A 15,489-nucleotide genomic window follows, 5' to 3' on the forward strand; every position below is an offset into this window, starting at 1 on the left:
CCGTGGGGGTAGAGGTCAAGTGGTTGAGGCAGACATCTGGGTTCCCAGGCTTATACCAAGAGATGTCTGATGGTGCCACTCACGGCACAGAGACTATTGGAAAGGGAGTGAGTTAGACATTAAGGTGGTAACTCTGAGATATGCTGGTTTAAAGTGTCTGAGAGCCTTCACGTGCAAGTGTCTAAGAGTCCATTTGTTACGTGGGTCTAGAGCCCTGGAAATAGGGAGGCACTGGAAATGAATGCAGAATCATTGAAGTTACATGAGCAGTAGGCGGGTCCATAGATCTGGCTGAGGTCTCTGGGGGCAGGGAGGGGAGCAGCGCCTAAGGACCCACCTTAGGATTTGCCAGCTGGAAGGCAGGAGCCAGAGAGCAGGACAGGGGGTGGTGGCCGAAATGTCACTTGCCAAAGGGACAAATGAGATAAACTTAGGGGTGGGGGATACTACCTTTTCTTCTGTGAAAGAAGTGAAGGACCAAGGAGGCATGATTTGAAGAGGAGGAAAAAGGCAAATTATCGTGTCAGTGACACATGGAAGTTGAGATCACCTAGAACTGTCCATAGGATACACTAGCTTAGAGTTAAACAGCATCACATTTCCACAAAAGGCAAAAAGTGTGGTAGAGACCTGGGCTGGCTCTGTCACTAATCAGCCAGGTGATCTTGTGTGTTCCACCACCTTTTAGCAAAGAGGTGAACCTGGGTAGCCCCTAAGTTTCCTTCTTCCTCGAGGATGGGCTCCCTTAACTCAAATAGTGCCAGGCCCTCTCTCTAGTCCCTTCTCAAAGGCTCCTTAAGCCCCAGGAATGGAATCATACCAGGTATGGTGGGGGGTGCAACGAGTCTATTCACAGGGGTCTCCCACCCCTAAGGAGAGCTGGAGCTCCTGGCATCCTGGTTAGAACAGGATGTGCCAGGACGCCTGGGTGGCTCAGTTGGTTAAGCATCTGCCTCCGGCTCAGGTCATGATCCCAGCAGGGAGCCTCTTCTCCCTCTGCCTGCTGTTCCCTTGCTTGTGCTCTCCCTCTCTCTGACAAATAAATAAATAAAATCTTTATTAAAAAAAAAGAAAGAAAGAAAAACAGGAAGTGCCAGCTCAGCAGGGCCATCGCGGCTTTGGAGCCTGACACAGGTCCCATGCCTGTGGGTCTGCAAAGCTGCAGAGGGGCCTCGTTCAAGCAGAGGCACATCCGTTCCCACAGTCCTCTCGGCTTTTCATAACTGTGCCCCAAGTTGTCCCAGACCTTTATCCCCTATGCCGTGCCAGGTTCCAGCACCACAGGGACCTTTCCGACCAGAAAGTGAAAGTGACAGACCTCATTTTGGAGAGCTCAGCGCTGCTCTATCAAAAATGAAGCCTCAGGGTGCCTGTGTGGCTCAGTCAGTTGACTCTTGATTCCGGCTCAGGTCAGGATCTCAGAGCCTCTCGTGGGTCTCCACGCTCAGTAGGGAGTCTGCTTGAGATTCTCTCCCTCGCCCTCGCCCTCCACCCCTCCCCCCACTTTCTCTCTCTCTCCAATAGATAAATAAATCTTTAAAAAAGTAAGCCTCGTAACAATTTCATGTCAGCTACTGAAGAGACCCAGGTCCAGCTGATCGCTTTGGAAGAAACAATTCCAATGATTTCCTCACGGCCCCACAAATCTCTCCTGGATTTTGGTGTCCCTGTTCACACCATCATTTCGGCTTTCCTCTCTTAAGTTAGAATCGAAAGCCAGGTCCTCTAAGAAGCCTAAGTGACTTGTTCACTGCTACATCCCAGTGGCCTGGGCCATGCACCTTATGAATGAATGACTCTGACTTCATAAAAGGTTCTGTTGATGCTAGGACTTCACTCATTAACAGCATCCACAATCAACCTATCCTGGTATTTCTCTTGTGGTATGCAACTTTTCACAAGTTTATAGCTCATCTCCCAAATCTAGTGTTAACACCGTGTCTTTACGCTTCTCGTTGGCATCAGCGTGCAGGGTAGCTGTTCAGTAGTCGTTTGACAGTCTAGAATTTCCCCACAGGGCTTCCTTCCCCTCGACTCCCCCCAGGCTCCTCCTTACTCTGCACCTGTTTATCCTCTGACTTTACACACTGCCCTCTAGTACAATTTCTCCTTTCCAGAAAAACCCAGAACAGTCAAGAGAAAACAGCAAGATTCACGGAGGGCAATTAAATGGAGTTAAGTTCCCTGGGAAAACATTCCGTTTGACTGAAGAAAACATGCTGAGAATAATTCTTCCAAGCTGAGAAAGTCCTGAGGCCCAATAACTGCTTTGTACTATGAACTGAATCATGAGGCTCTATTAATTGGGAGGTGACCTTGACGTGGGACATAGTTAGAGCTGACAACGGCAGTAAAATGCAAAAGCTACAGTGGGATTCATGTAATCAAGCTATTCTGTTATTTCTTTTAAAGATCTTATTTATTTATTCAGGAGAGACAGAGAGAGAGAGGCAGAGGCAGAGGGAGAAGCAGGCTCCCCGTGGAGCAGGGAGCCCGACACAGGACACGATCCCGAGACCCTGAGATCATGACCTGAGCCAAAGGCAGACGCTTAACCCACCACTGAGCCACCCAGGTGTCCCAGAACATGCATTTTTAAAGGCTGGAGACCGAGAATACAAACACTACACCAAGTAAAAATATCCCTCGGAGGAGGATTTTCCAGGACAGCTTTGATTGACAGCATTTACCGTCCTGCGTTTTAGGTGTGACCTTTGTTAGCCACTTCAGAGTTCACCTGGGTAAGTGTCTTGGTCAGTGTGGGCCGCTATCACAAAACACCGCAGACTGGGGGGGCTTACAACAGAAATTCGTTTCTCACAGTTCTGGAGGCTGGAAGACCAAGACCAGGGTGCTGGTAAAGCCGTCTTTTCGCGGGGTCCTCACATGGCAGAGAGAGGCAAACAGCTCTGCGGGGTCCCTTTTAGAAGGGCACTCATCTTCTTCACGAGGGCTCCATCTTCATGCCCTGATCACCTCCCGAAGGCCTGCCCAGGTGACCTCATCTATCCTCCGTATCCCAGTCAGTAGGGCTTTCAAAACGGAAAGCCTGCCCATCTCCCTCTCCTGTGGCTGCCTGCTGCCTTCGGAACAAAATCCAAACGACTGGGTTTGGCACCAAAGCCCTTCTTGATCCGGCTGTTGGCTTCAGTCCCTCTCTTCCACGCCAAGGCATACTGAGCTTGGGCTCTGGTGAAGGAGAAGAGGTTTGCCATTGTGCAGGACTTATGCCACCCCGTCTTGGTGCTCATGGGTGCTCAGTGCTCCTTCTGCTTTGTCCTGCTAATGACCTGTGGTAGATTATTTGCAAAAACTGTCCCAATCATTCCCCTCTCAACATCCATTTTCCCTGCAAGATACCCCTACAGCATCTCTTATCAAGAGATAGCATCTATTTCCACAACCACTGAAGCTGAACTGGCCTGTGACTTGCTTTGACCATCCGAATGTTCTGGAAGTATGCTGTGTGGCTTCTGAGCCTGAACCTCAAGAGGCCTCCAGCTTGTGTTCACTCTCTTGGATCCTTACTCAACCACTGTGTGAACCTGAACTTCATTTTTGGTTTTAAATGAAACAACACAAACCGACTCTTTGGGGTATGATTTCCTAAGCCACCTCTGAGGAACTGGATGGAACAAACCAGAAGTTCAGGGCATTAACCCCCCACCCTGGATGAACCTCAACTAGTTGGAAATGAGAAACAGGACGGAGCCAGACGGGTACATCCTCCCTCCTTTCTCTCTCCGTGGAGTACTCTGAAGTAGGGCCCCTCTTTGCAACCCTCTACCTGAGCGATGTGCCATGGAGGAGTGTATTCACAGCTCACTGCAACAGCCTATCTCAGAGCAAATCTATGCTCCTTTCCTTGCTTGGTGTCCCTTTTCTTTCACCCTCCTTGCCCCAGGCTTGCGTACCTAAAGAAGGAGTGAGCATCCTAACCTTTGTCTCAGGTTCTGTTTTCTGAAAGATAAGGCTGAGGCAGCAGCCAAGGTGCCCATGTCAGAGCGGCAAGAAGCTATGAATTCCCAGAAAGCACAGGTCGTCATTTCCGGTTGCTGCTCTAATAGGTCATCACCAACTCAGTGGCTTAGAGCAACACAAATTTTTTCTCAAATGTTCTCTAGGTCATAAGTCTGAAAGCAGTTTCACTGAGCCGAAATCGAGTTGTTTGCAGGGCTGGTTCCTTTTGGAGGCTCAGAGAGCTGAATCTGCTTCCCTGCCTTTTTCAGCTTCTAGAGGTGGCCTCTGTTCTTCGGCCCACAGCCCCTCCTCCATCTTCAAAGCCCTTCACTCTCATCTCTGCTTCTATGGTCACGTCACCTTCAAATCTCCCTCAGCCTCCCTCTTACGAGGACCCTGTGATTACATCGAGGGCCCATACAGATAATCCAGGATAACTGTCCATCTCAGGATCTTTAATCATACTTGTAAAGTCTCTTTTGCCATGTAAGTTAACATTACAAGTTAAGTTCTGGGGACTCAGACCGGGATATCAACCTAGCACCGCACATAGAGTCCCTCTGCCCCCATACATTCACCCCCAAGTGTGACAAAGCAGTTACCTCTCAGAGTCCTCAGGAGTTGGTTTCTACCACAGTTCCAGGCCCTTATTTCATTTTTAAATGTAAGGCCAGGTTTATAACATAATTCATCATTAATTTGGACAGATATTCTATCCCATTTTCTCACTGCTTAAATAAATGATGCCTTTGAGAGTTTAATTGCATTTGGTTGTCACAACATGAAACAGACACTTGGCAAATACCTAAATAATTTGGCCAGTTTGGATGTCGGATGCCCCCTAATTTCATCTGGATAGGTGCTCAATCTCGACTTCCCTTTGTGCAGGCTAGACCCAACTGGTTCTGAAGCAATAACTTCCCATGGTTTCTCATGAGAAATTGGAGCTTAATCCATCAACTGATATCATACTTAATCTCGTTCACCGCCTGTATCCAGGACTTATAGGAAATTGACTAGGCACCAAGACAAGAAATGGATGCGGGTGAGTAGATCACCCAATTGTCCAGGCCTCATTTCCTTCATGCTTTATTCCCATAAAACCTTATTCTTGGTTTAAACCAATTTAGATATGTAGAATGGGGAAAAACTGTGATGACAGCCTACTTTTAAGACGTTCATTTGGCTGTGTTTTAAAAAGTATATTCTTTCAGACAGATGATGTGTTTGTCCATTCTGCCAATAAAGACTAATTTCATTGATATGCCAGATGCCGTACTGGGCACAGCGCTTGCAGCCAGGAGCAAATCAGAGTCCCCATCCTCTTAGACCTTGCACTATGCTTAGAGGGGGCAGATAATCAACACACATACAAGTACACAATGTCAAGTGAGATGTCTTACAAAGAAAAACAAAGCAGGGCAAAGAGAAAGAGAGTGTCGGGTGCCATGTCAGATGGGTGGCCACGTCTGAGAGACTTAATGACACGAGGCCACAAGCTTGCACACATCTGACATAAATGCAGAGGGAACAATGCATGTAGGAATTTGAGACATGAGCAGGAGGAAAGGCAGCGGTCCTGAGGCCAGTGCAACCAGCTTCTTTGAAGAACAGCATGGGCTCTGGGGTGGCTGGAAATGGAATCTTGGCGGATGTTTTAATGTTTGTGTCCCCTAAATTCGTATGTTGAAATCTCATCCCCAGTGTGATGGTATTAGGAGATAGGGCCTTTGGGAGGCTCTATGAATGGGACAAGAAAGGAAAAGAAACCCTAGACTAATGTAACATCGTGTGTCAAGCATACGCAAATAAAAAAATTCAATGAAAAAGAAAAAAGAAAGAAAAGAAAAGAACACCAGAAAGTTCCCTCGCCCCTTCTGCTATGTTAAGACACAGTAAGAAGACATCTGTGAACCAGGACGTGGGCTCTCCGCAGACACGGAGTCTGCCAGGGCCTTGTCTGAGACTCCCCAGCCTCCAGAACTGTAAGCAGTGAGTTTCTGTGGTTTATAAGCCTCCCAGTCTGCGCTCTTCTTCACAGCAGCTCCAAGGGACTAAGCCTGGAGGCAAGATCAGATAGATAAGCTCGGGGAAGAGCAGGGAGGCATTTATCTCCTAGCCTAATACCATCCCGCGCCCTCTGGTTTTAAATTATTTTACTTTGCTAAGACTTCCTTGATCACACTTCACAGGTTCAAGAGCAGGAAATGTGTAGGGACCGTGGTTGGTCACTGGTCACCCTATGGCTCGGAGAAGCGTCGGCCCTACCGTCATTATCACGCGTCTCACTGTTTTCTGCGTGCGCTCCGGGTGTGCGCATGTGCAGCACCTCTGCTCAGCTGGCCCTGCTCAGCTGGCCAGGCCTGGGGGGCTCCTGCAGGCGGGGCCACGTCTGCTCAGGTGCGTATCCTCCCCATCCCGCACCACACCTGCCCACGTCAAGCCTCCATAAAACTGGTCTACTAAACGGAGAAAGAGAATGATCCGTTTCTCCGGGCTGTGTGTCTCCACGAACCAAATGGCGACTCAGAAATTGTAGGTCTTGTGGCCTGAGGGCAGTGCAGGGCACACTTCTCCCATCAGGCCCTTGACTGGGGAGGGGGGCTGCTGTAGGGGGTGCAGAAGGGGTCTCTTCAGAAGGTGCTTCCAGCAGCCTCTGCCTAGGATATGTTCAGAAGGTCTGGTCCACCAGAAAAGTCCAGTGTGATGGTTAATTTTGTGTGTCAATCTGACAGAGCTAAGGGATGCCCAGATAGCTGGTAGAACGTTATTCCTGGGTGTCTGTGGAAGGTGTTTCTGGAAGAGAGTAGTACTTGAATCACTTTGCTCAGTAAAGAAGTTCGCCCTCACCAGTGTGGATGGGCATCGTCTAATCCACTCCGGGCCTGAATAGAACAAAAAGGCAGAGGGAGGGTGAATTTGCCCTCTTGCATGAGCTGAGACATCCATCTCTTCTGCTCTCAGACGTTGGTGTTCCTGGTTCTCTGGCCTTCAGACTGGGACTGAATTACAGTGGCTTTCTTGGTTCTCCAGCTTATAGAAGACAGACTGTAGATCTCCTCAACCTCCATAATCATGTGAGCCAATTCCTATGATCAATCTCCTCCTATATATATCTACATATATATCCTGTTGGTTCTGCTTCTCTGGAGAACCCTGACTAATGCATCCATATATGACTCAGGCTACCTTGATCTTCTAGACTCCTTTCCATCTGACTGCCTCTAATCTAATAGTAGGCTTCGAGGATCCTCTCTGGCCTTTTGGTCTCTGGATAGGAAATTATATCCTTGATCCTAAATTACTACTTTCAGAGACCAATAACCAGAATTAAGTGTTGCGCACATGTCTGGCTACAGAAAATAACATAGAATTCACTTTGGATCCCACAATTTAAGGGCTGAACTTGAGTTGGGTTTTTACATTATTAGAAAGCCATGACTGAATAGGTAGCTTTTGTATATTCACATTGAAGGGGGAAAAAAGAAGTTAGAACTGAATTTCTGAGCCTTATTTATCACTTTTAAATTTACCTCACATTGCACGTTGAGTGGATCAAGAGGAACATTCTATCAAATATATTTGCCATGGCTATTTCAGAGATACTCCAACATGCAACTGTGAGTCTCCCAACGTGAGAAGACACAACTCAAGTTTAGCTCTGCCAGAAGGGAAAGGGAGGGCCCGTACAATGAGCATTGCACCCATGTCCTCCTTCCTGGGCACATGTGGCTTGGTCAGTCCAATCTCCCTGAGTTGGCAGGTGCCAGAGCTGTCTTTGGATCATTGCTTCTCTGTGACAGTCTCTGCTGGCCTGCAGCTTTTCTTCCAGATTGATTCCTGGCCATTCTGGTGGTGGCAATCTGGGCGCAGTGTGAGCCTCCTGGGCATGGGATCCCCAAGGTCAGAGGAACAGAAGGAGAGCTTTAGGCAAGGGGTTGGGTTCCTCAGCTGCCACAAGTTAAAAGTATCACTTCTATTTTTGTTTGGTATTTTTGTGAAACTGGATTTGTGACAACGGCTGATAACAAAAAATAACTGAACAATTAAATCATCCGTATCGATTGTCATATATAGACTCCCAAACTGACAAATGTGCAGTGAGAGAACAAATACAGCCAACGTAAGAGCAAACTATAAAACACAGTATGTCCCTGGAAGATGTCTGCTGTCCTGCTGTGACTGAATGTTTGCGTCCCCCCACAATCCACATGTCGAAGCTCTAATCTCCAATGCGATGGTATTTGGGGGTGGGGCCTTTGGGAGGTAACTAGGTCATGAGAGTAGTGCCCTCTTTAAAATTTTTAAAGGGCCCAAACAGACAGCCTGTGCGTTTCAGTCAATAGTGAAGCAGTTTTTGTTGTTCTCATTTGGGGATGAATAAAGCCGTTATTTTTCATCTCCTTGTCCAATTTCCACCCCAGGGCTTGGCACAAGTATCCAGAAAGTAGGCTGGGGGTTCAGGGTCCAGGGATCAATATAGGAACAGGATTGCTACACACTCAAAATGGTGTCTTCCTCTGACCTCCATCCAGGGTCTGGTCCGTTCCAGTGCACCCAAGTCTCTACCCCTCGGGATGAGCTTCCTGCCCATGCAGAGGACTGCCGAGGACGCTTTCCTCACCCACACATTCACCAAGCTGCATGCTCTTCATGTCTTCCTGAGGATCCAAGCTCCTGTCTGGCATCATCTTCCTTCAGCCTGAAAAACTTCCATTAGCCCGTCTTGGAGTGCAAGCCTGCTGGTGAGAGTATCTCTCCATTTTCTTTTCTCTGAAAATGTCTTTATTTCACTTTTATTCTGAAAAGTTAGTTTCTCTGGATATAAAATTCTGGGTTGACAGGGGTTTTTTTCTTCTTTTTTTTTTTTCTCTTAGCACTTTAAAGATGTTCTACTGCTTTCTGGTCTCTGTGGTTTCAATGAGAAGTCAGAGAACTTTGGAATTATTGTTTTTCTGTATGTAAAGTGACATTTTTGGTCTGGCTGCTTTCAGATTTTTTGAGTTTGGTTCTTCGCAGTCTGGACGCCATGTGCCTAGGCATGGTTTGCTTTCTATTTATTCTCTTTCACTGATCTTCTGGTATCAATAAATGGCTTTCACCAAATGTGGGAAAACTTCGACCATAATTTCAAATATTTTTTTCTTATTCTTTTTTTTTTTAAGATTTTATTTATTTATTTGACAGAGATAGAGACAGCCAGCGAGAGAGGGAACACAGCAGGGGGAGTGGGAGAGGAAGAAGCAGGCTCCCAGCAGAGGAGCCTGATGCAGGGCTCAATCCCAGAACCCCGGGATCACGCCCTGAGCCGAAGGCAAGATGCTTAACGACTAAGCCACCCAGGCACCCCTCAAATATTTTTTTCTGTCCCGTTTTCTCTGCTCTTCTTCTGGGATTCCTACCTATTACCATATGTAGCCAATGTCCTCATGATAGGAGCCCTAAAAACAGGAAACTCCCCCCAGTGCCAATCCCTCCTTCCGAGTATTGACTTCTACAGAATCTTCCTGCTTTTGACCACACTCAGCTCCCCAGGGTTCGTGGTTGTTGTCTATGGGAGGGACAGTCCTTGGCTATTCCCAGAAGTGGATCCTGTTCAGGATGTTTAGAAAAAGTCACTTGATAGCCCATGTTCACTCCCCCTCTCGCCCTTCTGACCTCCTGGGAAGTTCATCCTGTCAGTGTGAAAACAAAACTTCTCCAGTCCCAACCCCCGCAGTGGTCATCCAGAAATGGACTCCTTCTGTTATTCTCATGCAAACATGATTTTAAAAATTAATGGAACAGTTTCTAAGATAGCCCAGTCCTGAATTCATCCATTCTAAGTCAAAAGGATTATGATTCCAGAGGAATAAATACCGAGAGAAAAGGCTTAGGTGAGGCCCAGTTCTTCCAGGCCCCAGGTGTGTGACCTTGACAGGTGACTTGCCTTCTCTCAGCCAGTTACATACCAGAAGACCATAGTACCGGCCCCACCCCAGCCTCAGAGGCTGCTTCTAGAGATCGAATGAGGTAACACATGGGAACAATATAACAGACTATGTCTGACATGGTTACTCTACTGTGACGCCCTGATGTTCCAAGACTGACTTCTAATCCCTGGGCGGCAGCCCACAGAGGGGCTTGTGGAAATGTGCGAACAAATGGTGTAGGTCTGATCACATTCTTCCGCAGGCAGTGTCTAGAGAGCAAGGCGAGGGAAATGACCCCTCAACCAAGTCCCAAGGAGAGGAGGGCCAACTTTCCTTCTTTCGAAAACACAAAGCTGAGGTCATTTATTTGTAAACTCCAGATGAAATACAATCCTAATGGACTAGTGTTACTAGCTAGGCTGCTGAGGATGCCCCCTGCCCCTCCCGCAGCCCCTTGGGAAGCAGGAGCCCAGAGACCACTAGCCAGGAAACTGGATGGTGTCACTTAATCAACAGGAAAGAGAAAGGGACTCTGCCTACACTATGAGAGCCGTTCACATGAAAGGAAACTTTTAATTTTGATCGGAATAGGGACCTGAGAATTAGGGATGATACGAGAGCCCCATTGCGAGGCCAGCACTGAGCTAGGAGAGGTGGTGGGGCCGGATGGATGACACCCAAGGAAGGCGGAGTTGGACTGGGGGGAAGGTAAGCCACAGGTGTAAATAAAGGCAGGAAAACTAGAGGCATGGTCTGGAAGGAAGTGAGACCCAAGCCACCATTCAGTTTCCCCTGGCTCCGTGCCTCATATATGCAATGAGTGAATTATACCCACCCCTTAAAGTTATACAACTGTTTTCCAAAAGTCTCCCCCATTCTCCCCAAAGGCCTCCCTGCCTCCATGACATTTTGCCCAAGAGAAGGGAAAATGTAAGCGGCAGGGTAGGAGCCGAAAGCGCACACTGGCCAAGCCCGGAGCTGCCTTCTCCACCTTCCCCAGATGCATGCCTTCCAGCTGCTGCCACCGTCTGTTCCTGCTCACCTGCCTCCTTCCAGGTCTTTGAACACACGGAACTCACTCTGGGCAGCTCTCCACACCTGGCTCTGTGGTTGGCTCTTTGTCATTGCCCAGGTCTCTGCTCAAATGTCACCTCCTGGGAGACGCCTTTCTGGACTCCAGGCCTCAGGTCCTTTGTGGGCCAGTCACTTCCTATCAACTGCGTCTTGTTTTTCTCAAAACCCTGGAAGCTATCTGAAATGATATTGTTGACTTGCGTGATTAGTAGTCTGCCATTCTCAGCAGAATGCAGGCGGCATGGGAGCAGGGGCCTGTTTGCCCATTGCAGCATCCATGGTGCCCGGAATCCTTTGAAGTCTTGACAAATATTTGATGAATGAATGAACAGGATAAGTTGAGGATTACACACAGTAATGTGCCTAAGCATTTGGAGAATGCCCACCAGCTTCACGATGGAATTACCATTTTTTCCTCTTTTGTTGCAAATATGTTTTGTTGGATAAGGCAGTAATAATGACCCCAGCATGGGAGTGCAGCAAGCACTGAGTTTTCAAGAGAACCACCCTTCTTTTTTCTGGAAGAAAGGGGAAGACCAAAAGAGATTCACCACTAACCTTCCAGAGGCGACACTGAGCGCTGGGGACAGCACAGGCCCATGGCTTTGTGCTAATCAGCTGTGTGACCTTGGGTAAGCTTCAACCTCTCTGAACCTGTTTCCCCATCTGAGAAATAAAGGGATTGACCAGACGCCGCCTACGATCCCTTCTCACTAGAACCCTCCCTCATCTCCTTATACTGTTCTTTAGTGCCTACCGGAAGAAAAGTGAATGAACTAAAGACAGGCAGAGATTCTAGAACTAAATACTGTAGTCAATTCTCAAATGGTTGGAGCAGACCGCCTCCTTTCTAGGGAGAGAGAGGAGGAGACCCAGGAGAGATCTCAGAACACCTCCTCCACCTCTGATTCAGCTTAGAGGCTACCTTGTGTTGAACACTTACTATTAGCTGCTTTACTAACCTGGATGTCCTTTGAGCGTTAAAACAATCTTACAAGATAGGCATCACAGTTCCATTCTACAAGGGGAGTGGATGTTCCCAAAGGTCACACAGCTAAAAAGCAACAAGCTTGGGGGTGAGAACCAGGTTTGTCTTCTCACTCTTTGGGCTCCCCGAGTTGGTGGGTGTTGCCACCAACGGGTCCCAAAGCTCTTGGTCATCAAAATCAGCGGGGAACATCTTCAAGGGGGTCGTACTAGACCAGAAACTTCAGGGGTGCTGCCGAGAAATCTGTATTTTTCAAAAGCTCTCCATGTCCCAGTGATACAACCAGACTAGGAAACCACTGCGTTATATGGGGCTATGAAGCCACCTAGCAGTTGGAAATTGTCCCGGGAATGGGCTAATACTTCTCGCCACTGCCACTTAAAACGTCGTTCTACTCTCCGCGCCCCTCCCTTGCGGAGCTGCGCCTGCGCCTGCGGCAGCTATGTCTGCGCAGCGCCCTCTGCTGGACACGTAGTCACGTCTTAACTGCAACCAACTTTCTCCGCGGGGAGCTATAGGGGGCGTCAGGCAGAGCTCCCCAACCCCTTCGTAGTATCAAAACGTGTAATACAGTAGCCCACCGTACTGTGAAGGTGAGTACTACTAATACCTGCTGACTGAGAAAATAATTAAAAATTAGAACAGTGCTGGCTGCACACACTGGGGCGGGAGGAGCATATGGTTTATTCAGTTTGGGGCACAGTAGGTAAAGAGTTGCTTCCCTAGCAGTTACCCAGACTTTCTTTATCCATGTACTCTTTCATTTCTTTCCAACAAGTATTCATTGAATAATAAATACTACCAAACACCAAGCATTCTTCGAGCACAGAACAAGGCAAAACGCCCTCTCCTCAACCATGGAGACAGGAATTAAATAAATAGATAAATACCTACTTACACATGGTGATGAATCCTGTGAAAGAAAAGAACTAGGTTTGGACGCCAGGCTGGCTCGGTCCGTGGAGTCTGCGACTCTTGATCTGGGGGTGGAGTCCAAGCCCCAGGTTGGGTGTAGAGATTACTTCAAATAAAATCTCTAAAAAAAACAAAAACAAGGTTTTGAGAGCCCTATTTTAGGAAGGAAGGTCAAGGAAGGCCTCTCTGGAGCTGACTTGAAGCTGAGATCTGACATTTGAGATAGAATGAGCCAAGCAAAGCAGGGGGAGGATTCCAAGTGGTGTAAGGAGTTCTCACTTAAGGCGCTCGAAGGAAGCAGGAGTACTGAGTGAGGGGCTTGTGAAGTGACGTGAGGCTAGGGTCTGGTTAACAATAAGCACCTACTAGGTGACAGCACTGTTTCACTTTGCTTTCCACGCGTTGTCCCATTTGATCCCCACCAGTCTTAAGAAGTAAATAACAGTCTCATCTTTTGAATTTTGTAGATGAGAAAATTGAGGCACAGAGAGATGAAGTACTTTGCCCCAAGTCTTGTAGATAGTAGGGAGCAAAACTAGGATTGAAACCCATGCATTTCGGCTTCAGCCCCCAGATTCGACACTCGTCCATCACCCTACACTGCCCTCTAGGCATCGCTAAGGAGTTTGTGGTTTTATTCGAAGTGCTGTGAGACACGTCCATCAGCTTTTAAGCAGGGGCTCTGAGCGATCTCTCTTAGAACAAAACTGTGCTAAATGGATAACAGATCATAGGAGGGCAAGAGTAGAGGGACAAGGCGGAAGGCAGGTGCAGAGGCCCAGGCAAGGAATGACGGTGGCTCAGACAAGGTGGGGCGCAGTGGAGATGGGGGAGAAGAGGATACATTTAATACAGAAGCGACAGGACTGGGGCACCTGGGTGGCACAGCGGTTAAGCGTCTGCCTTCGGCTCAGGGCGTGATCCCGGCGATCTGGGATCGAGCCCCACATCAGGCTCCTTTGTTATGAGCCTGCTTCTTCCTCTCCCACTTCCCCTGCTTGTGTTCCCTCTCTCACTAGCTGTCTCTCTGTCAAATAAATAAATAAAATCTTAAAAAAAAAAAAAAAAAAGAAGCGACAGGACTGGGGACAGATCAGGTGTGGGGCGCGCGAGAGGAAGCTGTGAAAGATGGCACCGGGCTCAGGAAACTGGATATGGACCACTGACGGGGATGGAGGTGGGAGCAAATGTAGGACAGTGAATACAGTTCAGTTTTGCACGCATTCGGTTTGAGATACCAGTGCTATATCTAAGTGAAAAATCAAGTGGCCTGTCGGAGACTCGCAGGCATCTCAACCGTTGTGTGTGTAAAGGTAAACTCGTCATTTACCTCATTCTGAAATTCAGAGGAGACATCTAGGTTAGAAATGGAAATGTGTTGTTCTTAGCATAATAGGTGCTATTTAGAAATAGTGCTGTCTAAGGAGAGGAGAGTTCCAAGGACCAAGCCCTCTGGAACTCATGCATTTGGAGGTTGGGTCTGGGAAGAGGAGGTGGAAGGAGGGAGATAAGTCCGTGATTGAGGAGAGCCAAAAGGAAGGAAGAAATGACAAAAGCAGCCTAAGGCTGCCCTCATAATGTCCTCTGAAAAAGAAAGAGTCACCTCCTTTCTGTTTCCTTACACGTGGGGAAGATTTGACCCACACCCAGAGACAGTCAGCGTCCGAGTGTAGGCCAGCCTGTAGGGAGCCCATATGCTGGGGTAAGTCCAGGCATCAGTCTACACTAGGAAGCAGTAGGCACACCCCGAAATAGAACCAGTGTCACTTTCCCCGTAACCCCTCAGTCTCCCGTTGGGCTCACGGGGCCACACAGAGCAATGGACAGGGTGTCAGCTCAGGGGCAGATGCCCACAGACCACTGGGATTGGGATTCCACCTTGAGGATGGGCAGGACTCGGGTGTTCTTAGTCATATTCCCGTTGTCATTTCCTGTGGTGGTTTGCTTTTTTTTTTTTATCTTTCCCTGCCACTGCCCCAGATTTCACCCACTTCTCTTTCTACTTTATTATCTTCACCCAGAAAGCATTATAATTTTAGAATCATTTTATCCCCATAATCCCATGATCATAATTTCATCATTAATCAATACGGTGATTAAAGTTTTCTTTTTTATATCCCTTTTGGGTGCTGAGAATTGCTTCCATACGTGTTTAAAAGGTCCTTGTCTCTAGTAGGAAGAAAGGCAAGATCAATCTTCACCCTGAGGCCTCACCCTGTACAGGAAACACAATTCTACACCGAGCGCTCTCCAGAGTCTAGCCTGACAGCCCAGAAACAGGGGAACTAAGAGCCATTGCGGAAGCTCTACCATTTTTTTTTAAAACCTGTCATTTTCTTAATTACAGGAGTATATTTTACCTGTACAACTGGGCTTCTCAAACTTTAAAGAGCCTCTGAATCACCTGGGGACCTTGCTAGATGGCAGCTTCCGGTTTGGGAGGTCTGGTGGGACGGAGCTGCTACTTTTCTAACAAGCTCCACGGGACACTGAGTGCTGGCAGATGGACCACATGGAGTAGCCAGGATTTGCCAAATAAACAACCAGAAAATAGGAAAGCACAAATGAACTGTGAATGTGTCTCCTTGGATGAGACATTCTGCTTCCCATTCATGCCCCTCCCCCCCCCCCCCCCCCGAG

The 15,489-nt window shown here is 47.9% G+C and overlaps 1 protein-coding gene across 7 annotated transcripts in view; it reads right to left on the bottom strand.

Annotated features, from left to right (window-relative positions):
• The window catches only part of SLC25A30 (solute carrier family 25 member 30), an 84,569-nt gene that overhangs the window by 48,359 nt on the left and 20,721 nt on the right, over positions 1-15,489 (bottom strand). For 6 of the 7 annotated variants that reach the window (XR_005832772.1, XM_040622954.1, XM_040622942.1 and 3 more), the window contains exon 2: positions 12,829-12,970. Coding sequence is in view for 5 of the 7 variants with exons in the window: in XM_040622954.1 (XP_040478888.1) it covers positions 12,829-12,836 (8 nt within the window). In the remaining 2 variants the exon portion in view is untranslated. The remainder of the gene's footprint in view (positions 1-12,828; positions 12,971-15,489) is intronic. The other variant, XM_008706833.2, reaches the window with a different exon arrangement.

Source organism: Ursus maritimus, unplaced genomic scaffold, assembly GCF_017311325.1.
Source record: "Ursus maritimus isolate PB19 unplaced genomic scaffold, ASM1731132v1 scaffold_10, whole genome shotgun sequence".
Classification (NCBI taxonomy): Eukaryota; Metazoa; Chordata; class Mammalia; order Carnivora; family Ursidae; genus Ursus; species Ursus maritimus.